The sequence below is a fragment of the Pungitius pungitius genome, chromosome 6 (genome assembly GCF_949316345.1).
Source record: "Pungitius pungitius chromosome 6, fPunPun2.1, whole genome shotgun sequence".
Taxonomy (NCBI): Eukaryota; Metazoa; Chordata; class Actinopteri; order Perciformes; family Gasterosteidae; genus Pungitius; species Pungitius pungitius.
In genome coordinates this window covers 3,403,729-3,426,866 of record NC_084905.1, presented here as the reverse complement: position 1 = coordinate 3,426,866, position 23,138 = coordinate 3,403,729, and the positions used below count along the sequence as shown (strand labels likewise).

At 42.9% G+C, this 23,138-nt stretch overlaps 2 protein-coding genes across 3 annotated transcripts; one reads left to right on the top strand and one right to left on the bottom strand.

Annotated features, from left to right (window-relative positions):
- The first annotated feature begins 1,221 nt into the window (after positions 1 to 1,221).
- On the top strand, positions 1,222 to 15,384 carry tspan33b (tetraspanin 33b). Of its 2 annotated transcripts, XM_037450554.2 has the most exons (8): positions 1,222 to 1,375; positions 3,731 to 3,788; positions 4,380 to 4,507; positions 4,666 to 4,740; positions 7,530 to 7,625; positions 8,030 to 8,158; positions 12,162 to 12,323; positions 13,438 to 15,384. In XM_037450554.2, the coding sequence occupies exons 1-8, from the start codon at positions 1,280 to 1,282 to the stop codon at positions 13,504 to 13,506; spliced, it is 813 nt and encodes a 270-aa protein (XP_037306451.1). In that variant the 5' UTR covers positions 1,222 to 1,279; the 3' UTR covers positions 13,507 to 15,384. The 2 variants fall into 2 exon arrangements, with proteins under 2 accessions (XP_037306451.1, XP_037306450.1); XM_037450553.2 differs by lacking the exon at positions 13,438 to 15,384 and having other exon boundaries at positions 12,162 to 12,625.
- Positions 13,547 to 22,678, bottom strand: ttc38 (tetratricopeptide repeat domain 38). The gene is made up of 14 exons (XM_037450546.2): positions 22,538 to 22,678; positions 22,094 to 22,171; positions 21,921 to 22,002; positions 20,637 to 20,808; positions 19,353 to 19,526; positions 18,144 to 18,219; positions 17,729 to 17,848; positions 17,550 to 17,609; positions 17,313 to 17,351; positions 16,732 to 16,813; positions 15,743 to 15,908; positions 14,776 to 14,935; positions 14,322 to 14,395; positions 13,547 to 13,995 (listed from the first exon to the last, which is right to left on the bottom strand). Exons 1-14 carry the CDS (start codon positions 22,565 to 22,567, stop codon positions 13,908 to 13,910), a joined length of 1,401 nt encoding a protein of 466 aa, XP_037306443.1. The 5' UTR covers positions 22,568 to 22,678; the 3' UTR covers positions 13,547 to 13,907.
- Positions 22,679 to 23,138: the final 460 nt, after the last annotated feature.

The window sequence follows — 23,138 nt, the reverse complement described above, 5'->3', positions numbered from 1 at the left end:
TTAGTTTACTACGCTAATGATTTAAATATAAAGTTAATGGTGGCGGTTCGGTTAGCACAAAAACTGGAAGCAGTTTCTGTTTCTGTTCAAAGTTTTGAAAAGAAAACGGCCTGCTCGCACCTCTAAACATCAGGTTAGGTCGACCCCAATTTCGAAAATGGTTTTGTAATTGGGGTCTTTTTGTGCGGTTTTGTTACCTTGTAAAACCAATACAGAATGTTTCTTTACTCTTTGCTTTCCACTCAGGATCTCGTCTCAGCGGTGACAGCCGGATCATTCTTCACATTTAGCTTTTGGCAAGAAACCCAGACACATAGAAGTTAAAGAAGCTAAAGCAAAATGTTGCATAAGGAAGGGAAAACTTTTCTCAATTTAAAGTTATTATTAGGCTTCTATCCTGTCATTCCACAGAAAACATGGGATGTAATAATTCTTGTCTTTAAGTATTCACACACGGTATTCCTCTCTCCAGGGGCAGTTCATTTGAGTACATTTCAGTGTGTCATTCACAAACAGTGTTCTGTTCTCCGTCCTCAGATTATCTGTCACCAGTCTGACAGATAATCTACGAAAGCACGTCGATTATCCATTTGGTTTTTTTACATCTAAAGCTCGTTACACAATGGTGGCCCGACATCGGTGCGCCTTAATTATTCATTTGAGTGATGTTTTGGCTGAACAACAGACTCGCTCTGAAGCGTAAACCAACACGACACATTAGAAACACGGGAACAAACTGACAGGTGTCATCTACCTACACGAGATGTTGCTGTCCAGCCTCTTTGTAGAAGAGCATCTGTCTTTAATGCTTAAACAAGGACACAAGTCGGGAAGGCACCAAGCGATTACATTGCATACATTGCATGCACGTAGGATGCTTGATTAAAAGACCTCCGTGGATATTCAGGATCACTTTGAAGTAAAAGAGCAAGCAAATACACACACACAGAGTCAGCGGCATGAAGGAAGGTCTTCAATCTAGCAGCAGCGTGACTTCACTCCAGCTGCTCTGAGCCACAGACCTTTTGTGTGTAACCTGATCGGCCTGCCCACACGGACTGTTCTGGGCCCCGGCAGCATGGCAGGGCAGCGTCACATACCCATGCCTCCCCCCCCCCCCCCCCCCCCCTCCCCTATTTTGGGCAGCCTGACACCCCTCACAACCCCCCCCCCCCCCCCCCTCTTCACAGATCCACGTGGTGGTTGCAGGGTGTCTGCGGGGTGGGACTCGATCTGAGGACATTCGAAGTTAACCTTAAGGTAGAAACACGTACAGACGATGGAAGGGAAACGTCGTCTGAACCGAGCTGAGGTTTTCACCTTTGTCAACCCCTGGATGAGATACTTTCTGTTCTTCTTCAGCTTTGTGTTTTGGGTGAGTAGAGTTGCGCTGTTGAAGGGTTAGTGGTGACAAAATCACAGCTGTTGCAGCAACCCAGGGCTCCATGTATCCTGCATGTTTGTGAGCACAGGTATCGGGGAGCTTTAGCTTTCCAAAAATGACAAATCTACTAGCAAAGGAGGGCAAATTAAATCAGAAAATGAACTTGTAAATAATAAATGACTAAATATAAATCAGATAGTAACCGCAGCTGGAAACAGCAGGAGCACCCAGCCGCCCTTCTGCTGCCTGTTTAAACACAGACACTGAAATGACTCATCATAAATCTTCACTCTTGTATTATTATCATTAGTTGAGCATTGACTCACACTAAACTAGCTGTGAAAGCCCAACGCTGGTGTGTATCTGGATGTTTCTGTATCTGTTTATTTAGTGTTGAACCGAATGCTCTGTGGGTTACATTGTCCCAAAGAGTCCTTGTGATAGTGATTCCCATCCATGATGTGATGCCCCGGACGGTGCTGCTGCAGTAACCAGAGCTACGTGGAGAGTTATAATATTAGTTGAGTTAAGCCCCAAAAAAAGTTAGCTGAAATGAATGAATAACTGGAATATATTAACTGTTTAAAGTAAATATAAACATAACACAAAAACATTTGAAAGTCATGTTTACATTCTGAGAATAGTTAGTCAGTAATTTATACATATTTACATACATACTTATAAAAAAGTATATGGTTGAGAAAGCTAACAGATAAAAGGTTGAGTATAATCAATAGTGAACAACTGGTTAAAGCATGAACCCACTGCAGTTAAACCAAACCAACCTAATCAATAACAAAAAAAAAAACAACCTTAGAAAAACTCAAATGAAGAGAAATACAGTATGGGTACAAAGTAATACGAGCTCCACTACTTCGAGGCCAGGAGACAACTAATGTGTAAAGAAACAGGACTTTCCATCAGGCCCTTTGTCTCCAACATAAGTTTAATTCACACAAGCCGACTCAGGCTTTAGACTCTTCAGGCGCATAGATCCCGTGTAGCTGCCTTCACCTCGTCTTGTACCCGTGTTTATCCCATCCTGCACCAACCCGGCGGGGGGGGGGGGCGTGCCCTGTACTCTTAGTATAGTGTTTGGAAGCGTTCAGCAGTAACTGCAGCCACACAGCCCGGCCCGCCTCGACTTTGTTTATCAGACACGGGCTCCGAAGTGAACACTGCAGCCCTAATCCATCAGGTCTTTGTCCCCTGCATCCCGGCGTCCTCAGTTCAGCTGGCTTTCACCTCTGCGCACAATCCGCCCCCATTTATCCCTTTGAAAAGCCCGAAAACAGAGCTGGAATGCATTGACTGTGTGCGTGTGCTGCAAATGCACGCTGTCACCCGTATTCAAATAAGCACACGCAGTGGCAAACAGAAAAATGGAGCTGCAGGTGCAAACGCTCCTACACAAAGGAGGATGGACTCTAAAAACAAGCAAAACGCACTTCTTTAGGAAATCAGCAGTTTCTAAAAAAAATCATTGTTTTTTTGTTTTCTCAGCTATTGTTTAACTCAAATTATTCTTTGAAAAAAAATGTGATGGAGATAAAACAAACCTTTTTCACGGTAACAATTTAGAATAAGGGCTGCATGTGAAAGGCCTTGAGATATAATGCAGGTTTTTACAACATGTATTGTTCAGACGTGTTCTTCCCTTCATCCAATGCATGCACCTTATGGGCTGCCAACGTCTCATTTGTGTTGATAGTTTTAAACCATATAGGATCTTTTTTTGTACAGTGTAACAATAGTTAGGTCCCGGCTCAGCGAATAGACATGCAGAGATTTTAAGTTCAGAAGGTGACAGAAAGACGACTTCTCCGCTTTACTTTATCCACATTCAGATGATTTGAGTCAGGATCCATATGTTTGGTTGTTCCCCCCCCCCCCCCCCGCTGACTTCCATCTGTCTGTTTATGGTGGAGACGTAAACTGACGCTGCAATAAAGCTGTGCACGCTCAGCACCTGAGGAAAGAATTATTGATGGTGATCAGATCACACCTGTCCCTGGTGGAAGTGCAAATAAAGTAATTTCAACTGTCCAAATAAAGAAAACACCTTCAGGAATTAAACATGATTTGCTGATACATTATCTAGACGTTTTTCAATGGATTGTTAAGGAAAACATGGATATGTTGAACTCTAAGGGAATAGTGCATGAGTTTTAGCGTTTTATTTAGTAGAGGAGACTACCAGCTTATACATTTGAAAAATGTCCAACAAGGACCTTTGCCAAAGACCAGGTTTAGATCTCCAGTTGCGTTCGGCAGCACATTTGAAAAGACTAGTTGTTGCTAAATGTGAAGCAAAATAAGTCATCTGCTCAATATGCTTTTCCCCAGGTTTTCTCCCTGTTGATTGTTGCCATCGGAGTGTATGCTAAAATCCAGAAAGCTACAGGTACAAACATTGCACACTTTTTACATATCCAGGTGCACATTTTCCACACTTCTAAAGCTCCACAGACAATGTCTTTTATCCGGTTTTCAGCTTAAGAACGTAGAATATATTTTGTTTGTTATATATTTATTTTAGGTTGCCTCTCCATTCATTTTATGTCTCCTGAGCTGTGCTGCTGTGACACGGTGACCTCGTATAGCTGGACACCTGTTGACCCAGATCACAAAAGCAATTGCTTGATATGTTTAGTGGGTCGCCAAATATGAGCTTTATCCTCATTTTACCGTGCGTCATTATTTTCACATTTAATTTGCAATATGAATTAGACAACCAAAAAGGATTTACCTGAGCTCACCCAACTGATTATCTCTGCATAATCCACAATAGAGAATTAATATTTTAAAAGAATGGAGGCAGCTGTTGTAGGAAGAGAGGATTGGAAAATAAAATAGGAGAATAGGAGCAGGTAAGGGAACCCGTTAGTTCGAATGAATGGACGTTTAAAAAGCTGGAAATAAGAGCAGAGAGGAAAATAAGTACAGGTAGCAGCAGAGGAGAATTAAACGGGTGCTTTTCATGTCTTTCTGGCAGACACGGTGCGGAACACGTTCCTGATCGACCCGGCTGTCATCCTAATTGTGGTGGGGGTGGTCATGTTCTTCGTCACTTTCTGCGGATGCATCGGAGCGCTCCGACAGAACATTCACCTCCTCAAGACAGTAATAGAAACATTACTATTACGGGCGCTGTGCTTTGCTTCCCATACGGCAGCTCAAATTACATTTACTCCAAAGCCATCGTGTGCAACAACAAATCTGACAGTTTTGTCTGAGGTAAACAGTGTTCTAATATTGATGTGTTTCTGTGCTTCCTCTAGTTCTCCATCAGCCTCACATTGGTCTTCCTCACTCAGCTTGCCATAGCAGTTCTGGGCTTCTTCTACTCTGATCAGGTACTCGTCTGACAACTCTTGCACTAGAGTGGTATACAAACAAATAACAAACACCTGTGCATTTGTATTAAACGTAACAAGTCGTAGAATTTTTACCCACTGAGACCAAAGGGGGTGGGGGTGGGGGGGGAGAATGTCAGCGCCACACAGCATATGGAGAATAATGCTACTTTTTATAAACAAGGGAGTTGATGAAGAATCCGACTCTGGCATCAATCATATTTCTCATTGAATGAGAAAAATCTGTCCAAACCTTTGAGTGGCATTGCACACATTCTAATGTGCATGTGGTGCGTATAAACTGGAAAATACTAAAGCTGTGTCCTTAATCCTTTTTGCAAAATGTATTTGCATTAAAAAAGGGTCCAGCTCTGAGATCTGAGACATTTCAAAAGCCTCTCTGAGCTTCTCCTTTTAACTATTTGGATTCTAGACAAAACATGGTGTTTTTGGTCAATTCTAGGAAGAATCAACTCAGCGGTCAGGCGACAGCCCGTTGTTTCCCATCATGCACTTGGGCTCTAAAAAAAAAACGAGTGCAGTGAGGTAATCTCTAACCTCTTGTGTATGAGTCAGAGCAGAGAGCAAGGAGAAGCTCACATACACATCAGGATATATTCTCATAGAAAATATTTTTTGGCTGCAATATTATTGCTCTGAATGTTTAATACATGAATTAAGATTGATTTACGCAATGCAGTGTTCTTATTAATGTACAACCCAGTACTGCATCCTTTCCTGTTAGCAAGAAATAGTAGTGTTGACTTATTTTACACAAACAGCACAATTTACAGATTTGTATTTAGTGCCAATTGGGCCATTTATGGAAACATCAGATTCTCAGATTTTTTCATGTGAGTTGTAGAACATCAAGAGGATCAATTATACATATATTATCTACATAATTTATCAGTGAAAAAATGGTTTTGAGATAATCTAAAGGATAAACATAATTGCGTGTGACGTATTCTTTTTCCTCTCTATTAAGAAAACAATTATAATATTTGTAATCCCTTGTTTCCGATCATTAAATATCAACGCGTATGTCTGTGCATTCCTTGGTGTATCCATCTGAGCACCACACAGGACCCACAGGAGAAAGGGAAGGGCCTCCTCCCTCTTAAATCAACTTATCTCCTTTACAGTAACATCTTCATAGAATAAAAACACAGGACCCACCAGTGGCAACGTACTCTGGCATCGATGTGTGCCGGGCGCCTGATGATACCTCGCCTCTCCCATGTCAGCCCTTGGACTGCGTGCTGCTAAACAGAGCAGTTTAACAACCCTCGCAGCATCCTTTTCTCGCTAAATGATTCAAATGCTCCGGCACTTCAAAGTGGAACCAAATGTTCCATTTCAACAGATCCCTTGAAGGAGACTCTGCCACTAATGACATGGGGAGGTGTGACGGTAGGAACCGCGGTCCACGAGCACTCTGCACCACGTTGGGGAGACAGAGAGGGGAGTGGAGGGGGGGGGGAGGAGGAGGAGGAGGAGGAGGAGGAAGGGGGAGCCGTAAAAGTACTCCCACAATTTAGTTAGACTACTCAAAGATTTTCGGGTATTTCGATACAGCTCACAGTATTTATCAGCATGACCCGTCTGCAACAAGAGGAATTCAGAGCCTTAATGACATTTTTAAAGTTCAGTGGCACATTAGCTATATTACATCGAAACTCAAGTCTGTATAACCATGGCCCTCATTGTACTATGTTTTCCTAACACTATTCATTCATGAGAATAGAACAACTAAATAAAATGCAAGTAATTGACACGATTAAAGCAAACAAAATAAGTAACACAATTGTAATGTTTGGATCCACTTCATTTAGTTTCAAAAGCCTCATTACAGATTATTCAAACCAATCAATGAATTTAATTTATATTTTGATATGGGCATTATTTATTCGTACAAAAAGGAGATGACAATTTCATAACAAATTGTGAAATTCAACCAATTATCTTCGGTAGGCGAAACCTGCGTGTGTTGTGAGTTTTGTTTGCATCTTGTACATTTGGTCTGAAAGGCGTGAAAAATGTTCTTATTGTCATTATATTTCATTCCGGCCATCAAGCTGCTCTGCTGCCACATTTCAGAGATATATCCCACAGGATGCTCACACAATTTCACAAAAGAGGGCGTGATGTGTCTAGTATATTATTCATGTTTATTTTTCAGTGGCAGTCAGTGTTTTTTACAGATACATGAAGATGAAAATGAAGATGAAGATGCGAACACATCATAGCGTTCATAACCTAAACATCTCATTTGAGAAATAAGTCCTTGCTTCTGATAAAGAATACGTTCCGTGTGAAATGGAACATACTGAAACAACATACTTTATTAAAGATAAATACTACCTTCAATCCTTCCCCGCTCACTCAGGCTGGTAATATAGACGTGTATGGATCAGTTCAGAGTCTACAGAGAGCCTCTGTGTCTCTATTTTGTCTTTTATTCTTACTTTGGCTGTATTACACGATCAGCGACTGAGCAGAGACCGGCACAGAGTGCAGACAGGCCACTGCAGGAAAAAGCGTTCTTTGGGTGGCATTTTATAAAATATGACAGCACCCTCCTGCAGGATTTGTTAGCAGGATGTGTTTATTTGTGCTTTACAAAGTAATCGCTGTGTTCAGCTGGCTCGCCCAGCTTTGCACCACCTCTTGCGCATGTCGGAGCTTGAGAAAAGGGGGGGGATGTCTGCATGCTGTGTAACGCTTCATGTTATACCGTTAAAGCTATTGTTCTTTGTACTAAATCTCCTACGTCCCCCCTCCCTCAGACTCGGGATGCTTTGGAAAAGTTTGTGAAGAAAGCCATCGTTCACTACAGGGATGACCTGGATCTGCAGAACCTGATGGATTACATCCAGAAAGAGGTGCTTTGGTTCAGAGCCTGGAGTGGCTGCTCCGTGTGTGCATTGCTACCCACACGTCGCAAGTGTTCAAATTGATCCGGGGCTAGTGCTTCATTGAATGTGCCTGAGCACTTAACCTAAGAAACCACAGTAAATGGCCACTTATGTTTGTTGTTTTGGCCTCACTGGGGGGATTTCCACATGAGAGGCTACACGTTACCGACACTTCCTGTACTCCACGGGTCTCCCCGTGTGATATTCCCCTCCCATCTGCACAGACTGGCACACTGGTGAGCCCGGGTTTCCCCCCCCGTGGGAGAAGCCCAGACTGGCAGGATGTAGTTCACAGCAAGACCACGTTTCTAAATATACACCTGCTCTGCTCTGCTCTCCCTCTCTGTGTCTCTCTTCTTCTCTCCACCCAGTTCCAATGCTGCGGGTGGAACAACTACACGGACTGGTCTTGGAACCTGTACTTCAATTGCACACATGAGAACCCGAGCTCTGAGCGCTGCGCTGTGCCTTACTCCTGCTGCACTCCTGTTCCTGGAGAGGTGAGGGGGTTTTGTTTGATTGACATGCCGTGTGTGGACAAACTCATCACTAACTGAAACGCTCTCGGTAAACTTTAAACCACTGCCATGAAAAAGACAGATTAGGTTGAGCAGTAGTTAGAAGTGTTTTAACCATGTGAAGCAAGGCGCTCTGTGTGAAAACTTCACCCTGAACGAGGGTTCTAAGTAACGCCTCATGTCGCGTTCGCTGAATAAAGCGAAACAACTTTCCACCAAAGTCAGAACTTGGTCGAGACCGGCTGGGATCGGGCCACCTGAGGCCGAGCTGGTCCTGCTCAGCCGTATACATAGTATCGCAGACTGTACACCTTCCCCTGTAATATTCCGCTCGGGTTCCCGGAGGAGAAAGACGGCGCTGAGGACACAGCGGCCATTTCCATCTCTGTCAGAGCATCCGTCGTTGCCTACAATTGATAATATCCCTCGATAATAGGCTCACGTGGCTTTTCACCCGATAATGCTATTAATGCCAGGTAAAGTGCACAACTATGGACCTTTGTTTTGCCCTCCTTCGTTATAGTGAGAGGAGCATGAGATGCAGCTATCGCTTTATTCACCGGATGCTGCTGTGACACAGCATAAGAGACTCTCGTTGTCATTCTTACAACCAAGGATGATCCATCAGTCAACAATGAAACACAAGAATGGATGCAGCTCCCGACAGCTTGATGAATTTCCAACCATTTTTAAACCTAGAAATATTGCACTAATTATAATGTAAGAGACAAAAGTTGGACCTGTTTCGGCAATGAGGCTCATTTGCAAAGTAAGGCTGCACCAAATACAGCCTGTTCCTGTTATCTAACGTGTTACCTAATTATGTGCATTTGGCACAAGAGCAACTTGTTTCCAGCTTTGTGTTGCAGTGGGATGTTTTACATGTTGGTGGTGCTCTGAAAATCACTCTTATTTGTGCAGTTTTTGCAATCAACACTAATGTGTAAGACCGCACTTGGACCATTGCAACTTGCACATAATGAAAGTGAACAACAGGAATGATATCAGTCTAGGTTGCTTTCGGAATCTCAGTTCTCTGAGCGAACATACAGTGCAGTGGAAATCTATGCAGAATATGTGAGGAAACATTAGGTTAATAGTTGGGATGCAACAATCAAAGAAATCCCTTCCCTTAATGTTACAGAGGACATGACTTGGGAACTGCCCATGACACAAGTATCAAAATTATACATTCCTTTAGTTGTATACAGTTGGTCAAAAGCAATCAAGTCATAGTTTGTCATATTAAAAAAAGTCCCCAAAAAGTCAAAAGAAAATCATCAAATGGTCATAGTACAGTACGTTGACAAATGTCATAAAAAAAGTCACAGTATAGAATGTCAAAAGACATCAGAAAAGCCATCATATATTATGTAAAAGAAAATCATGAAAAAATCATAATTCAGCATCTTGAATGAAGTCATAGCGTGTCATAAAAAATGCATAGTAGAGTGTGTTAAATCAGTTCTGTCGTAGTACTATAAACTGATGAATAAACTGAATTTGTTAACTTATTGTACAGTATTTTGAGAAAAGCATTACATAAGCATAGTGTATGAAAAAAAGTAATACAAAAATCACACTATAGAATGTCCAATAAAAAATCAAGTCAATTAAGGTAAGTAAGTAATAGTAACAGTAGCATGTTGACTAAAGTTTGTCACATAAAGAACATTAGTATGCGGCCTATAATATTGACCAACCTTTAAAGCAGTGTTAAAGCTCATTTCTCATTAAGGTTCAACCAAGGATGCACAAGCTGAACACATTTACAATTTATATTTATATATATATGTATATATACTAGGGCCAGGACTTTAGCGCGTTAATTACGATTAATTAATTACAATGTGAATTAAGATTAATTAATTACACAAAAAATAACACATTAAATATTTTTTACGCATTTTTACACTTATTTTTTGCACCGCGGAACGTTTCTCACTGGATGAGTTTCGGCGGACCGATTATACTGGAGCACCAACTAGCGTTCATGACTTCAGACAACAACCAACCACAGTGAACATGAACGAAGAAGCTGACGAGACCGTGTCGGGTGGCCCCGTGAATGGGACATCTTATTATAATAAACACACGGATGGAAGCGTCGATAAGAGCGTGGTTGTGTGCAAGCTGTGCAACAAGGAATTCACATCGAGCCTCAACTATCACCTCAACGCAAAACAATTAGCAGCTAGCGTGGACGTTAGCCCGACCCGAGTACAAGGACCCACACCCAACCCACACTGCACCAGATGACTGGTTTAAGGACCAGGGTAACTAAGTCCACGTCTGAAAAAATAACCAATGTTCTGAATGTACTTGAAAGTATTGGGTCTACTTAAAAAAACCTAGTTTACAGAAGGTCTACTTACCTATAGGCTACCTGAATTTCTGAAAGTACTATATTTCTAAATATGCTATTTCTACACTTGTCTGCTGGAATTGGTTGAACAAAAATAAAAATCCATGTGAAAAAAATTACTTCTCACTGTTCTCAGGTCAAATATTTATGCAATTAAAATGCGATTAATTTTGATTAATTAATTACAAAGCCTCTAATTAGATTAATATTTTTAATCGAGTCCCGGCCCTAATAATATATATATTATATATTATATTATATATATATATTATATTTTGACCCTACATAGTTTGACTTTTATCACAATATTTTTTTTCCCATGACATGACTGGAATGATCTTAGATGAAGCAACCTACACATCCCTGTCACTAATGCCAAATGCCCCAAATTTCTGTACTTTAAACCTTATCTGGATTCAACCCTCAAGGGACATGGTGGCTCTTCCTAAATCCGTTTTTAGTTTTGGGTAAATGACATTTATAAAAAATCATAATGGGATATTGCCCCAGAGACGGGTTGGTGCATCTTGGAGGATCAACCATGCTATTTATCCTTCCTGCATTGGTAAAGGCACAAGTGAGTTGAATTTGAATGTAACAGAGAATTGGAGGGTGGATGCACTAAAAAGGGTAAACAAATCTACACCCTGTGCCAGACTGTCAGTTTAAGGTTGTCCACAGGATGCCCTGAAGTAGACAGACCACTGAATGAGACACATCTGCTCATCTTTACTGACTCATCTGGCCTTCTCTCCCGTCAAAAAGGTGGAACCCTATAGGCTACGTAGCATGGCTAATAAGTGCTAAAAGCTAAAAGCAAAGCAATTAACATCAAATTCAATTCATCATCATTCAAAAGATTCTTTATCATTCTTGACAATGCCATCATAACTCAAGTGACCGCGCCTTGTGTTTCTGCATAACCCCCAGGGTACACTTCTCTGAAACAACCAGTGGGGACAATGCCCCCACTACTACCTCCGCGGTAGTGTGCTCAAGACTTGGCGGGTGGGATTTGAAACCACTGGCGGTGCGCACAGAGGCTTTTGGCACCCTGCACTCACCCCTATACTACCAGTCCTGGTCACATTTTGCCAACTTTGATTCTCCTATTTAGCCTTGAGCATGTGAGTTAAACCTCAAAACTCTTTTTAAATGATATTTCCACATCTGGGCTTGAACCCACAACCTTCAAGTGCAGTGCAGGGGCTGATGTCAGCAGCGCTTCCGCTGTGCTACTTCACCACACACTAACCAACCCTTTGTTTGTTGTATATAACCTTGAGATTGCTACTCAAACCTCTAAACTCTTTCAAAGTAGAAGTGATGTCTGCATGTCTGTCTAATTGCATCAAATGTACATGAATGCATCAGTATCTGTTTTCCTTCCCCCCTCTTTACTCACAAGTCTACAATCAACAGACATCTGCAGAACTCTGACCTAACTCTGACCATTGACCAAATCGTTGTCAATGCAATTTAATGTGAGAAGCAGCCTGTGGGAGTGTCTTGTGACCTGCAGAGTCACAGGTGCAATACACAAAAAGAGTACGGCAGAAGACCTTCTCTCAAACTCTCTCCCGTTTTTCTCTTCTTCCACGTCGTCCATCCGGTACACAGTCAGTGATCAACACCATGTGCGGCTTCGGGGTCCAAACCATGAGTCCCCTGGAGGCGCACAAGTCCATCCACCCTGTGGGCTGCGTGGACAAAGCGGCGATGTGGATCGAGTCTCACCTCTTGCTGGTGGGGGCTCTCGCCTTGGGCACTGCCCTGCCTCAGGTAACCCCACTCATCGCTTTACTTAATTCAGTCCACACACAAACCTTCCCACAACAGTCCTCTCCCACGGGTAACCTCAGACGATTCTGCCCGAGAAATGTCTCCGGCATCGTCTAAAAAAAATACAATACATCAATATTGGAGCCAACTGGAGACTCGCTGGAATTGAGTTTGTGGGGATCACCTTTAGTGACGGGCCCTTCCCCCTCACGGTGTACTTGGACGGGGCTAAAAAACGTAGTACAGCTAACAGTTCATCAATCAGGGCCCCGCAGCTTTCTTTAAGTAACACACACACACACACACACACAAAACAACCTCCAAAGGTATTCTTATTCTAGAGGAAACCGACAGGGTGTGAGGTCACTGGGATAGAAATGATTTAAACTAGGCTTATACCTAGACAGCAATAACTATGGACAATTAATTTTTAACTGCACATTATTCTTTTATTGCATTGTCCTCGACAGGAAGCTCAGGTTAATGTGCCAGCGGGGTAGAAGTCGGCATGCCATATAATGGAAGCGTAGTGATTCCGCCCTCCTTCTCACTGAGCTCCACACACCTCAAATACACCACCAAGAACTGGTGATAAGTCAAGTCAAAATGTTAGATTGGCCATGAAATCAAACAAGCACTTATCAAAAGCTGCCTCTAAATAATTAGTTTACTTACTTATGAAACTGATTCAGCTACTGTCACATTGCATTCTCCTACAGCATGCTGCTTTGCCACTGGATCTTTTGCCTAATGTTTCTTGCTTTCATATCTGTCTGATTGGGTCCCCGAAGATTCTGCTAAGAGGGAAGCATGTGAATTACCCATGAGTCCTGTCAAAACAATTGCGCTAGTATTCCAGCTTGGCTTCGATGTGCGAGTCATTTGATTACGAAGTTCTATTTTTGGTCTTTAACTCCATTACTGGATTCGTCTGCTGTTTGAATTCAGTTAATATGACTATTGAGTAAATACAAGTAACACAATCCATTCAAATCTCATTTTAAATATGAATCTGGTGCAAAATGAGCCCGCCGGACCTTGAGAGGCTCGGCGAAGTCTGTTCGGTCACCGAGAGTCTGTTCCGTGATCTAAAGTGGCTGCTCCTGTCCTCCAGATTGCAGGCATCGTGCTGTCCCACATCCTGATCTCTCAGATCCAATATGACATTACCTCAGTGTTGTGAGAGCGGGCCGCCGCGGGGAAAGACAGGAAGAAAAGAACTCGCAGTACTTGTCTGACATGGGCAAGGGCATCTTTTTTATTGCTGCTGTGTCACAGCGACGTCGAATACATTTTGAATGTGAGCGTGTCTGCCGCTTTAAAAGTGTATTGCATCTTTTGTGTTACTCAATCATTATTGGACATGACTTTAGGATTGGCTTTATTCCAAAGAATGTATGTATTTATGTGGTATAATGTCACGTACAAAGCTTAAATGGTCTGCAGGTACAAGAGCACCAAGATCTAGATTCAAAAAGCATTGCAGTGGAAAGTTTTGGATGCAACCTAAACTCTGGCCCATCAGACTAGGATGATGACTGTATTAGCATGAGAACTCCCCGGAGCAGCTTGCAATCAGTCCTCCTAGTTGTGAAGAGCCAAAGCCCTCTGCATCAGACGACCCGTCAGAGGGGAGTTCGGCCTCATGGCATCGCGCTCGAGTACAAGACATCTGCAGGAATTCAGCACAACACGGAACAGTATGAGGTTTTAAACAGAGATTTACAGAGACAAGCTGAGAGGCTAAACTGATCAATAATGAAAGGCCAACATAGTGTGCAGACAAGGGGCTGTGGGTTGCATAATGGGAGCATTAAGCTAGCGTTCTGGAAACACAGGAACTGATGAAAACCTGAGTGGACGGCTACAGCAACAGCAACGTGTGTCATGAGGAAATCCAGTGCTTCGAATAGTGCTTTAGATATGTTCTTTTTAAATAAACATCAAAGGCAGAAATTGAAGCCTTCGGATTGGCAGGAAATCCTTGTTGTGCGTTACCTTCCCATTTTCTGATGGTGCTTGTTCTCCGATTTTATGGCCGCATGAATGAGCAGCTGATTGAAGATGTCCCTCTGAAAACAGAAGACAAAACCATCATCAGACATCAGTTTCACTCCGATACCGTAAAGAGCGTCTTTCTATTCCTTTGTGTTGTACTTTATACTATATTTACACTTTAGCACCTTGCACAGTTCTCTGAACACAAGTCCATCAGCATCCATCACGGATGAATTATTCATGGGTCAGGGCACCGGGCTGCACATTCTCACACCATGTAAGAATATGGCGTCTATGCACAGCGTTCAGAACCACAGCGACATCCGTTTTCCCAGAATACAAACGCGGCGTCTGAGCTGCGCTCCGCAACGCTGGTTAAGACGGTGGATTTCGACTGTATTTCTTCTCGTTGGCTTCTGGTTTACCGCAGACACTTGTTCCCTGGGGAGCGTACCTGTGCATCACTCCCACCCATTTCTACCACCCGATAGCGTAGAGGGTACAGAAGGTCCACGGTCCGATCGTAGTTGCCCTGGTCGTACTCCATCATGGCCTCGCACACCGACACACCTAGAGACGCTGCCAAATGATGCTGTTGATTGTCCCCCGGCTCTCTGTGGAGGAAAAGGAGGATTTACTGGTGCATCTGAGAGGCTTAGAAGCTGCTGGGGGCCAATGAAAACATTTCAGTTTGAGAGAAACTACTTTAAGGCAAAAGTTATAATTTGGAGGTAACTTCAAGCAAATTTACAGAAGAAACTTTTGCGGTTTAAAAGAAATGAAATTCATAAATATCCCTTACCAACATGTGTAACTTTCAAGACATAGACATAGCTTAACAAAATCTATATAACAACTGCAGGTGCGTTTATTCGTGCATGACTCCACTTGACTGTAAAAACCTGAATATCCGAGTAGGACTCACTGTGTAAGCTAATGCTTAGAGCCACTGCCTCCCAGCAGGTGGAATGACTTAATGGCATAAATGTGGATTATGTTGCCCCGTGGATTCCTTCCAAGCCAATGAAGTAAGAAAAATAAATAAATGCACAACTCAAATGTCCTCATGTCTCCTGTTTCTTACTTTAAGAGCTATTGTGACTTGGATTATATCACATCATTCTGAAAAAACGTAAAAAAGAACGAAATTGAAGCGGCAGCTTAAATGCAGAGCGGACGACATGGAGAGCACGGGGCGCCCGCGGTCAGGACGCCGGAGCGCGTCGGAACCGCCTCGCCACAGCTGCTGCTGCATCTGCTGCAGAGGGAGGGCTCTGCCTTCCCTTTGTGACCGCGGACGCTCTCTGCATCTCGCCAGCCTACGCTCAGCCTTCGCTTCGGTCTCTCTGCTTTGCATAAGGCCTGTGCGGCTCTTATGTAAGGCTGACAGGGAGATGGGGGGGGTGCACCGAGACGCTTACTTTGCCAATTCCTGGAGGCCTTCCAGCAGACGCCGAGAGGTGCCGCTGTCCTTGGCTCCCAGCGATGCCATGAGGAAGTGGGCGTCGTTGAACAGGGTCACGTGGTCGTCGGTGTGCGGGCGCGTCACCTGGAGCAGCTCCTGCCAACGGTCCTTCACGCACACACCTGCACCGGGACACACACACACATCAGAGATTCTGTTCATTAAAATCGCTTTTGGTTTCAGAGTATTTTCACACATCAGTAGCTGTTTTGTTGGAGAAGCATACTGCCTTAAATGACCCATCTGCCAGTAAGCAACACATTAGAGAAATGTTGCAACACCTTCATTAGGCCAACCGGTGTCCTTCTGAAGGAGGGCAACGCGTCTTTTCCAAAATCTCAACGGCACCCTGATGAGTGGCGTGCAAGATATTGTATTTTTTTTCAATGGGACGGTGTCACGGTTTGGGTCCTCCTCCTGTCTTGTTTTGTAGTTTTCTTGTCTCTCGTGTCTCTGGGTGAGCTTCACTTCCTGTCCTGTCCTGTGATTGTCTGAGTGTTCCCACCTGTGTCCAATCACCTGCACCTCCCTTGTGTATTTAAGCCCCGTGTGCCTGTTGTCCCTGGTCGCGTCATTGTCTTAGTCATCGACGGTGCACGTCCTTTTGCTTCTGGTCGGTTTTGTGCTGAATAAAGAGCACATTTTGGAAACTTTGAAACTCCTGCGTTTGAGTCCTGCCTCCTTCCGCCTGCACCAGCACCCCAACCTGACAGAATGACGGGGCTTAAATACACAAGGGAGGTGCAGGTGATTGGACACAGGTGGGAACACTCAGGCAATCACATGACAGGAAGTGAAGCTCACCCAGAGACACGAGAGACAAGAAAACTACAAAATAAGACAGGAAGAGGACCCAAACCGTGACCCAAACCGTGACAGACTTTTCAATGTCCTTTATGCCGACTGTGTTTACATTAACAACGACCACGGCGGTCTGCAGCTTACCCTCCATTTCCAGTCTGCACAGCATTGAACTGGCGTCTACGGTGTCCAACATGGATCCTGTTGCTTTGCAGCGTCTGATTACCTAACGCAGGACAAAACATTTACTGTTCACCCTGCACACAGAAGGACGTAACGTGTAACTGCATCCACACAATGACATTCTTCAGAGTGATGCATTTTTAAAAGACGGGTCTCGTGTACGTCTTGTTGTACTCTACTCATGGGAGCGGTTAAAACATTCATGAATATCAAACTTTGTGTTAGAATTTCTGTTGCGTTGGAACGTAGGGCAATGTTGAGTAACATTATGAACTGTTCCGGACTTTCCTATTTATAGTGTGGATAAAAAAGTAATCAACTTGACACACACTGGCATTTGACACAAACAATTTGTCATGTGGATTTGACTTCCATTTGCACACACTTTCCCTTCTTGACTCGCAACAAGCGGCGCGCATTGCTTTTAGTCTGAATCCCCCCGTGGGCCGGTGCACGCATGGCTCTTGAAAGGACTCGGTTTGTATGCACTCAGACAGATCTGTCATTACATTTTGGATGCAAGACCCTCAACACAAACCGACCTGAGAATCGTAGATCTGCAGCGCGGCTTCGTATTGCCCCTGTGGGGGAGGAGCGGGTGAGAAAGGTGAATAAGTTGAGAGGCAGTGTGGCACAGATGCAAACACAAATTAATCTCGCAATATAATCAACTTCAGACTTCATATTGCCCGAGGGAAAGGATATCATAAACACGAGCTCCACAAACACTCTCACCTCCGACTATTCGCTTGGATGAGAAAACTCATTTCAATATTTACCTTCTCGATGAAGTATAGAGCCCAGTGCCAATAGTTATGACTGGCCAGCACGTCAGACACCTGAAAATAAATGATAACGTCTTGTGGAATGTGTCTTTTTGGGCTCTCTTAGTGTGTGAAAAAAGGTTGTTAAATGATTTTTTTTAAACACGCTTGTAGAAGAATAGCACAATTTGTACCTGCCAGTCTTTCTCTCTACTTTCCATGAATTTCAAGCCTTTGTCCACCTCGGCTTTCATCTCATAAACGTGGGCCACAGAGTGAACGGACCAGGCGTCCTCCGGAGTCATGGCGAGGCCCTGCACGAAACAGCTTAATGGTTCGGAGGAGAAGCAACACAAACGCATAGCGGACGCTGTTCTCTGCTAAAGTAACGCCTGGCTCAAGTGGAAATGACCCACGTTTCGTGCACGACGTTCCTCAATGGTTTTGAGGGGCGTCGTGTCGCAACCACTTTGTATGCATTACGCATTATTCCTGTGCGAATGGCAAATTACTTTCCGAATTGAACTGACACAAAAAGGCCTGGACCCCCCGAGCTGCAATAATGACAACAGTGTTTACAGCGGCCCGCGATGGAAAAGAGAATCTCACCTCCATGGCTACTTTCAGAGCCTGGTCGTAGAAGTGCGTCTCCATGAGACCAAAGGAATACATTCCCTTCAGGTAGCTACGCGCACACACACACACACACACACACACACACACACACACACACACACACACACACACACACACACACACACACACACACACACACACACACACACACACACACACACACACACACACACACACACACACACACACACACACACACACACACACACACACACACACACACACACACACACACACACACACACACACACACTGGGTTTTTAAAAAGTCATTGTCATTACATCAGTGCCAACGTTTGATGATGCTGATAACGGCTTTTAAATTACTACTAAGTGGGAACATGGGCTTTAATCTATCTATCTGGGGTAAGGCTCTGACGGGTTATTCATTTGTCGGGAATACAGGCATGACTTGAAGATCTCATTTAGTTGGGAGGCATCGATGTCTCCCTTAAATGTTTAAATAGGATTTGGATTTTATTTGGTCTGACTCAGCTAGAGCATAGACTTCGACAACATGTCATGAAATAGAAGAAAACGTTAATTTACTTGCGTCAAGCCTCGGCCTGTAAAGTACATGGCCTATTTGTGTTTCCATGTGCTTGTGTGACTTAAATCTTTATTGGTGGACATCAAAACTGCATATTTTATAAATTTTATGTGTTGCTTTGATGCCCTTTTCTCAAAAACAATGTAGTTGTACTTTGAGCTTACATGAATGCTTAACTGATGTACCCTTATGTTTCTTTATGAAACTACTCCAGAAACCAGCATTTTTTTTATTGTGGTAAAAAAATATAAATAAAATGTATATAAATATACTATATATGTCATAAATATGTCATCAAAAATTTTAAAAATTCATAGTATGTAATGTCAAGCTTTATGAAAATAATAACCGTAGTACTGTATGCACATAAAACATTGTACAACATTCTCAATTGAGCATGACATTCAGACATGGTATAATTTGTATGATAGATGATGTGTTGAAAGTAATAGTATAAGTTATGCCATGAGAAGGTACGTATCTCACGTATCTCACCATTGATGTGGATGTAAAACTGTTATTTGTTTACATTTCCATTTAAAGACAGTTCTTTTAATTTTGTAGATGTGTTCTATGACTCCTTTATCATTGTCAAAGCATGCAAAATGTATGTAATGTTTGCTGCGTTTGTACCTGAAGAAAGGCATGTGTGGTTTCCAGTAGGGCAGCACCCTGGCCACAGAGTCCCTGAGGTGGGCTTGGGCTCCCATGTAGAAGTAACCGTCATGAGAAAACTTGAGAGCCAGCATATCAGTGGGGTGATCCACCAGAATGTCCTCCCAGACGTTGCAGGCCTTTGAAAATTGTCTGCAAGAAACCAGAGTCACTGTTAGACATTAATGGAGGACAACGAAGAAAGGTGTCAATATACTTTGTGCTGAATTGAGCTTAGACGCCCCTAAAAAAAAAAATGTATCCTCTACAACAATTGAGAAACCAAATTCATTCAAAGATGGCATCCTCATAATTACAGTTCATAATACTGTGCCATGGGGAAATAAGACACTCCAGATAGAATCGGAGGATCACTTGCCGTACTGTGACTGAAATTTGCATAGAACTTATCACACGGGAACAGAAAAAGAGAAACTTGCGCACGTTCTTGTAGTCATTAAAAAACATATTTAATTTGGACCCGATGTTAATTGACTGCACTGCAGCACTCTGTTTAAAGCTTGTTACATTAAAATCAGTGAACGCGTATCTTTTGGTAGGATTATTATACTGCCATTTGTTTGATGTATGGCGGGAATGTATCTTGAAACTATGTAATTAAATATATACCACATTACAGAAAGTGGATGGAGAAATTTGCTACAGTTTAAGTTCCTTGAAAAAAAAAGATTTTACAGTTTGCAAAAGTGTCTGCTGTCATGATGTCAACAGGGACCTCGCTCGTTGGAGGAGGACATTCGGGCTTTATGAGTGGGATGAATTTCTTATATGCAAAATGCAAAAGCAAATGGAAACCGGATCCGTCACTCAATTTGGGGGCTTTGCAAAGCCTCCAACCTTCACACAACTAACACTGCTGTCTTTTTATTCTAAAACAACAGCAAAGAAATGGCAAAGACCTCGAGCAATAGTTGTTTTTTTACAATAAATTACACCTATGTATGAGCAAAAAAACATATTGGGAGGTTTTTAACAATTATGTCAATTCTCAGTTCAAGCAGACACTTTTTATTTAACGAATGTTATTTTGCATGATGCTTGGACGTGAGTTTTATTGTAATGTAATGTAAAAGATGACGGCTAGCTTGACTTGTTGTTGAATTGGTGATGATTTTTTCTATCTAATCTCGTATCTCGAGACCCTCGTTGGCAACCGCTGACGCTGACATGATGAAATTCCTTTGCATCCCTCCCGGACGAGCCGGACGAGATTCCCTGAGGAGACTTGGCTCAGGATCTCACCCGTGGGAGAAGTGCTCCATGGCCGTGACGTGGAGCCTCTCTCTGGGGGAGAGGGCCTGGCTGTTGGCCAGCTCCACGGTTCGCCTCACAGCGCCGGCCAACCGCTGATTCAGACGAGTGGAGCTCGCCGTCGACACCAGCTCCAGCCCCGTACTGATCACATGACCCATGACTACAGGGGGAACAAAAATCAGAGAGCGAAAAGGGTTTTCCTGCCGCGCTGCAATTTAACAGTCGACATGATGAAAAGCGTCTGCTAGGACATTTTTTCCTCTTGATGTACAGTAACATCACTTTATGTCGAAAGTAAAGTTTTGACATTCAGCCAAAGATTGTCTAGTAGCTGATTTTAAAGGCCAATACAAAAGAAGGAAACCCCTCGATACCCAGTGCTTACAGACCATGAAAAACTAGATACAAGTTTACTAAAGAAACAAATACCTGCCCAACATTTGAACAACAACAACTACACTTAAGATTAGTGTGGTTAGAAAGTTTGCAACTATTCCAATTATGGTTTGACCTACGCTTTGTTTTCAATCCAAAGAGCATTTGTTCATCCGTTGACTATGATTCATCTTAACGACGCTATCCAAGTTCACCATAGCAGCTTCATTCATCTGCATGAACCACAATAAAACATTTAAAAGAGCCAATGTGATAAAGAGCAGCATCTATAACATTGATTAAAGGTCACACAACTGCTTTGTTTTAGAGACGGACACTGATCAACACCTATTTCTCAAGGTCAACGGGTTCATGCCGTAGCTAAATAAACAACAGCACAGTAAGTCATCAAATAAATGTCAGAGGTGTCATCACATCAGAGGTATAACAGACATTTTGACCTGTCATGGAAACGCAAAGGTCTTGACTAATAAATGTATTGTGGCTCAGTGCATTAATTTAGTCATTTCACTGTGCAAAATGTAAAATACCAGGGTTAATAGAACTGGTTCACCTCCAAGGTGATTGCAGTTTTCAGTGGTTATGAAGTGTGACTGTGCTGTACGTGCACACGCGTTTTATGACACGTTCAAAGGTCTTTTTGGAAAGTGCTTGTTTAGCTGAACAAGTAGGCTATTTATCTCAATGTTTATTTAAAGTCTCTAGGGTCACAGTCATTTTGAATTATTATTTTCGACTATTTCAGCAGTAGATATATTTTGTACCTTCATCCCTTCTTGGTTTTCTTACTTTGAACAAGCTGTTTTCTGCTGCCTGTGCCTCCGTCTCACCAGGACTTAACAAAAGGTTGCAAAGAACTAATAACTATCTCTTTACCAAAGTTGGGGTCAGCTGCCTGAATAGCAGAAATGCTTCCTTCAAATCCTCCCACGTTTTCATCATTCTGCCATTTCACATACTAGGAGACAAACAAAAAGACATGTGATGAGCTGTAGATGCGTCTTTCACTAACACCGCGTGCAGACACCTTCCCGGCATGCGCGTGTTACCTGGGTGAGTATGGCGTCATAGAGTTTGCAAGCCTCATTGCTGCTGGTGGACAGGGGGAGACCTTCTGCACACCAGGCCTGCAAGGGGGGGGGGAGGACAGCACAAGGTTGCAGGTGTGAGGACTGTGCATCCACCCGGCACTGGATGTCCGATACAGTAACTTGACGTCGCTGCCATCGTTTCTCCCTGCCTTTATGCACACGTCACCGATCTTCAGCGAAAGATCGGTTCAGCCCTCTCAACATTACATGACATTGGATTTAATCCTCATGAAGCTTATGTAAACTATATTTGCTACACCTATGAGCTATGCTGTTGTTGTATATAAGCAAACAATTCCTATAAACATGAATTTACAGTCAATGTCGCTCCTTTCTCCGCTAAAATGCGTGACGTAACCTGTTTAATAGTGACGTAATTCTCCTCAAAGGAAAACCACTAACCTTGCAGTCCCTGAAACTCGATGCCAACATTTTTGTGGTGCGTTAACCTTTCCAAACGTTCAAACAAGTACTGCAACTTCCTCACGCAAGTTTTACACAACATGACCGGAAGTCAATTCTAGCGGCTTGCTTTCAAAATAAGTGCATGGAATACAAATCGACTACAATACATACTTTTGTTACGTTAATAATACACGTTTTAACCTGTGTATTTTGTTAGTAGTGGTGAGGAGAACGGCAAAAACGGCATTTTTAAAGGCCGCCATGGGCATTGAAATAGCCTCGAAATGGGTGTAAACATGGATCAGCTGATCAGGCGGCTCGCAGCTAACGGTGCTAACAGCGCTAACGAGGCAAACTGCAGCGGACCTGCACACAGAGAGCAGTCCTGACCCGAAGGGAATTCATTCCCCCCTTCGGGTTAGAGATCATGGTTGTGATTTGACCTCCTACCTATGTCTACCTCCTCAGGTAGACATTGTTCATTGATGTTTATTGCTCTATGCCCATTTGCTCATTTTATTATGTTACTTTCCTTCTAATTCTGAACTTTTTCAATGTTGAAGGGATATTGCATTTCTAAACAAAAATTACAGTAATA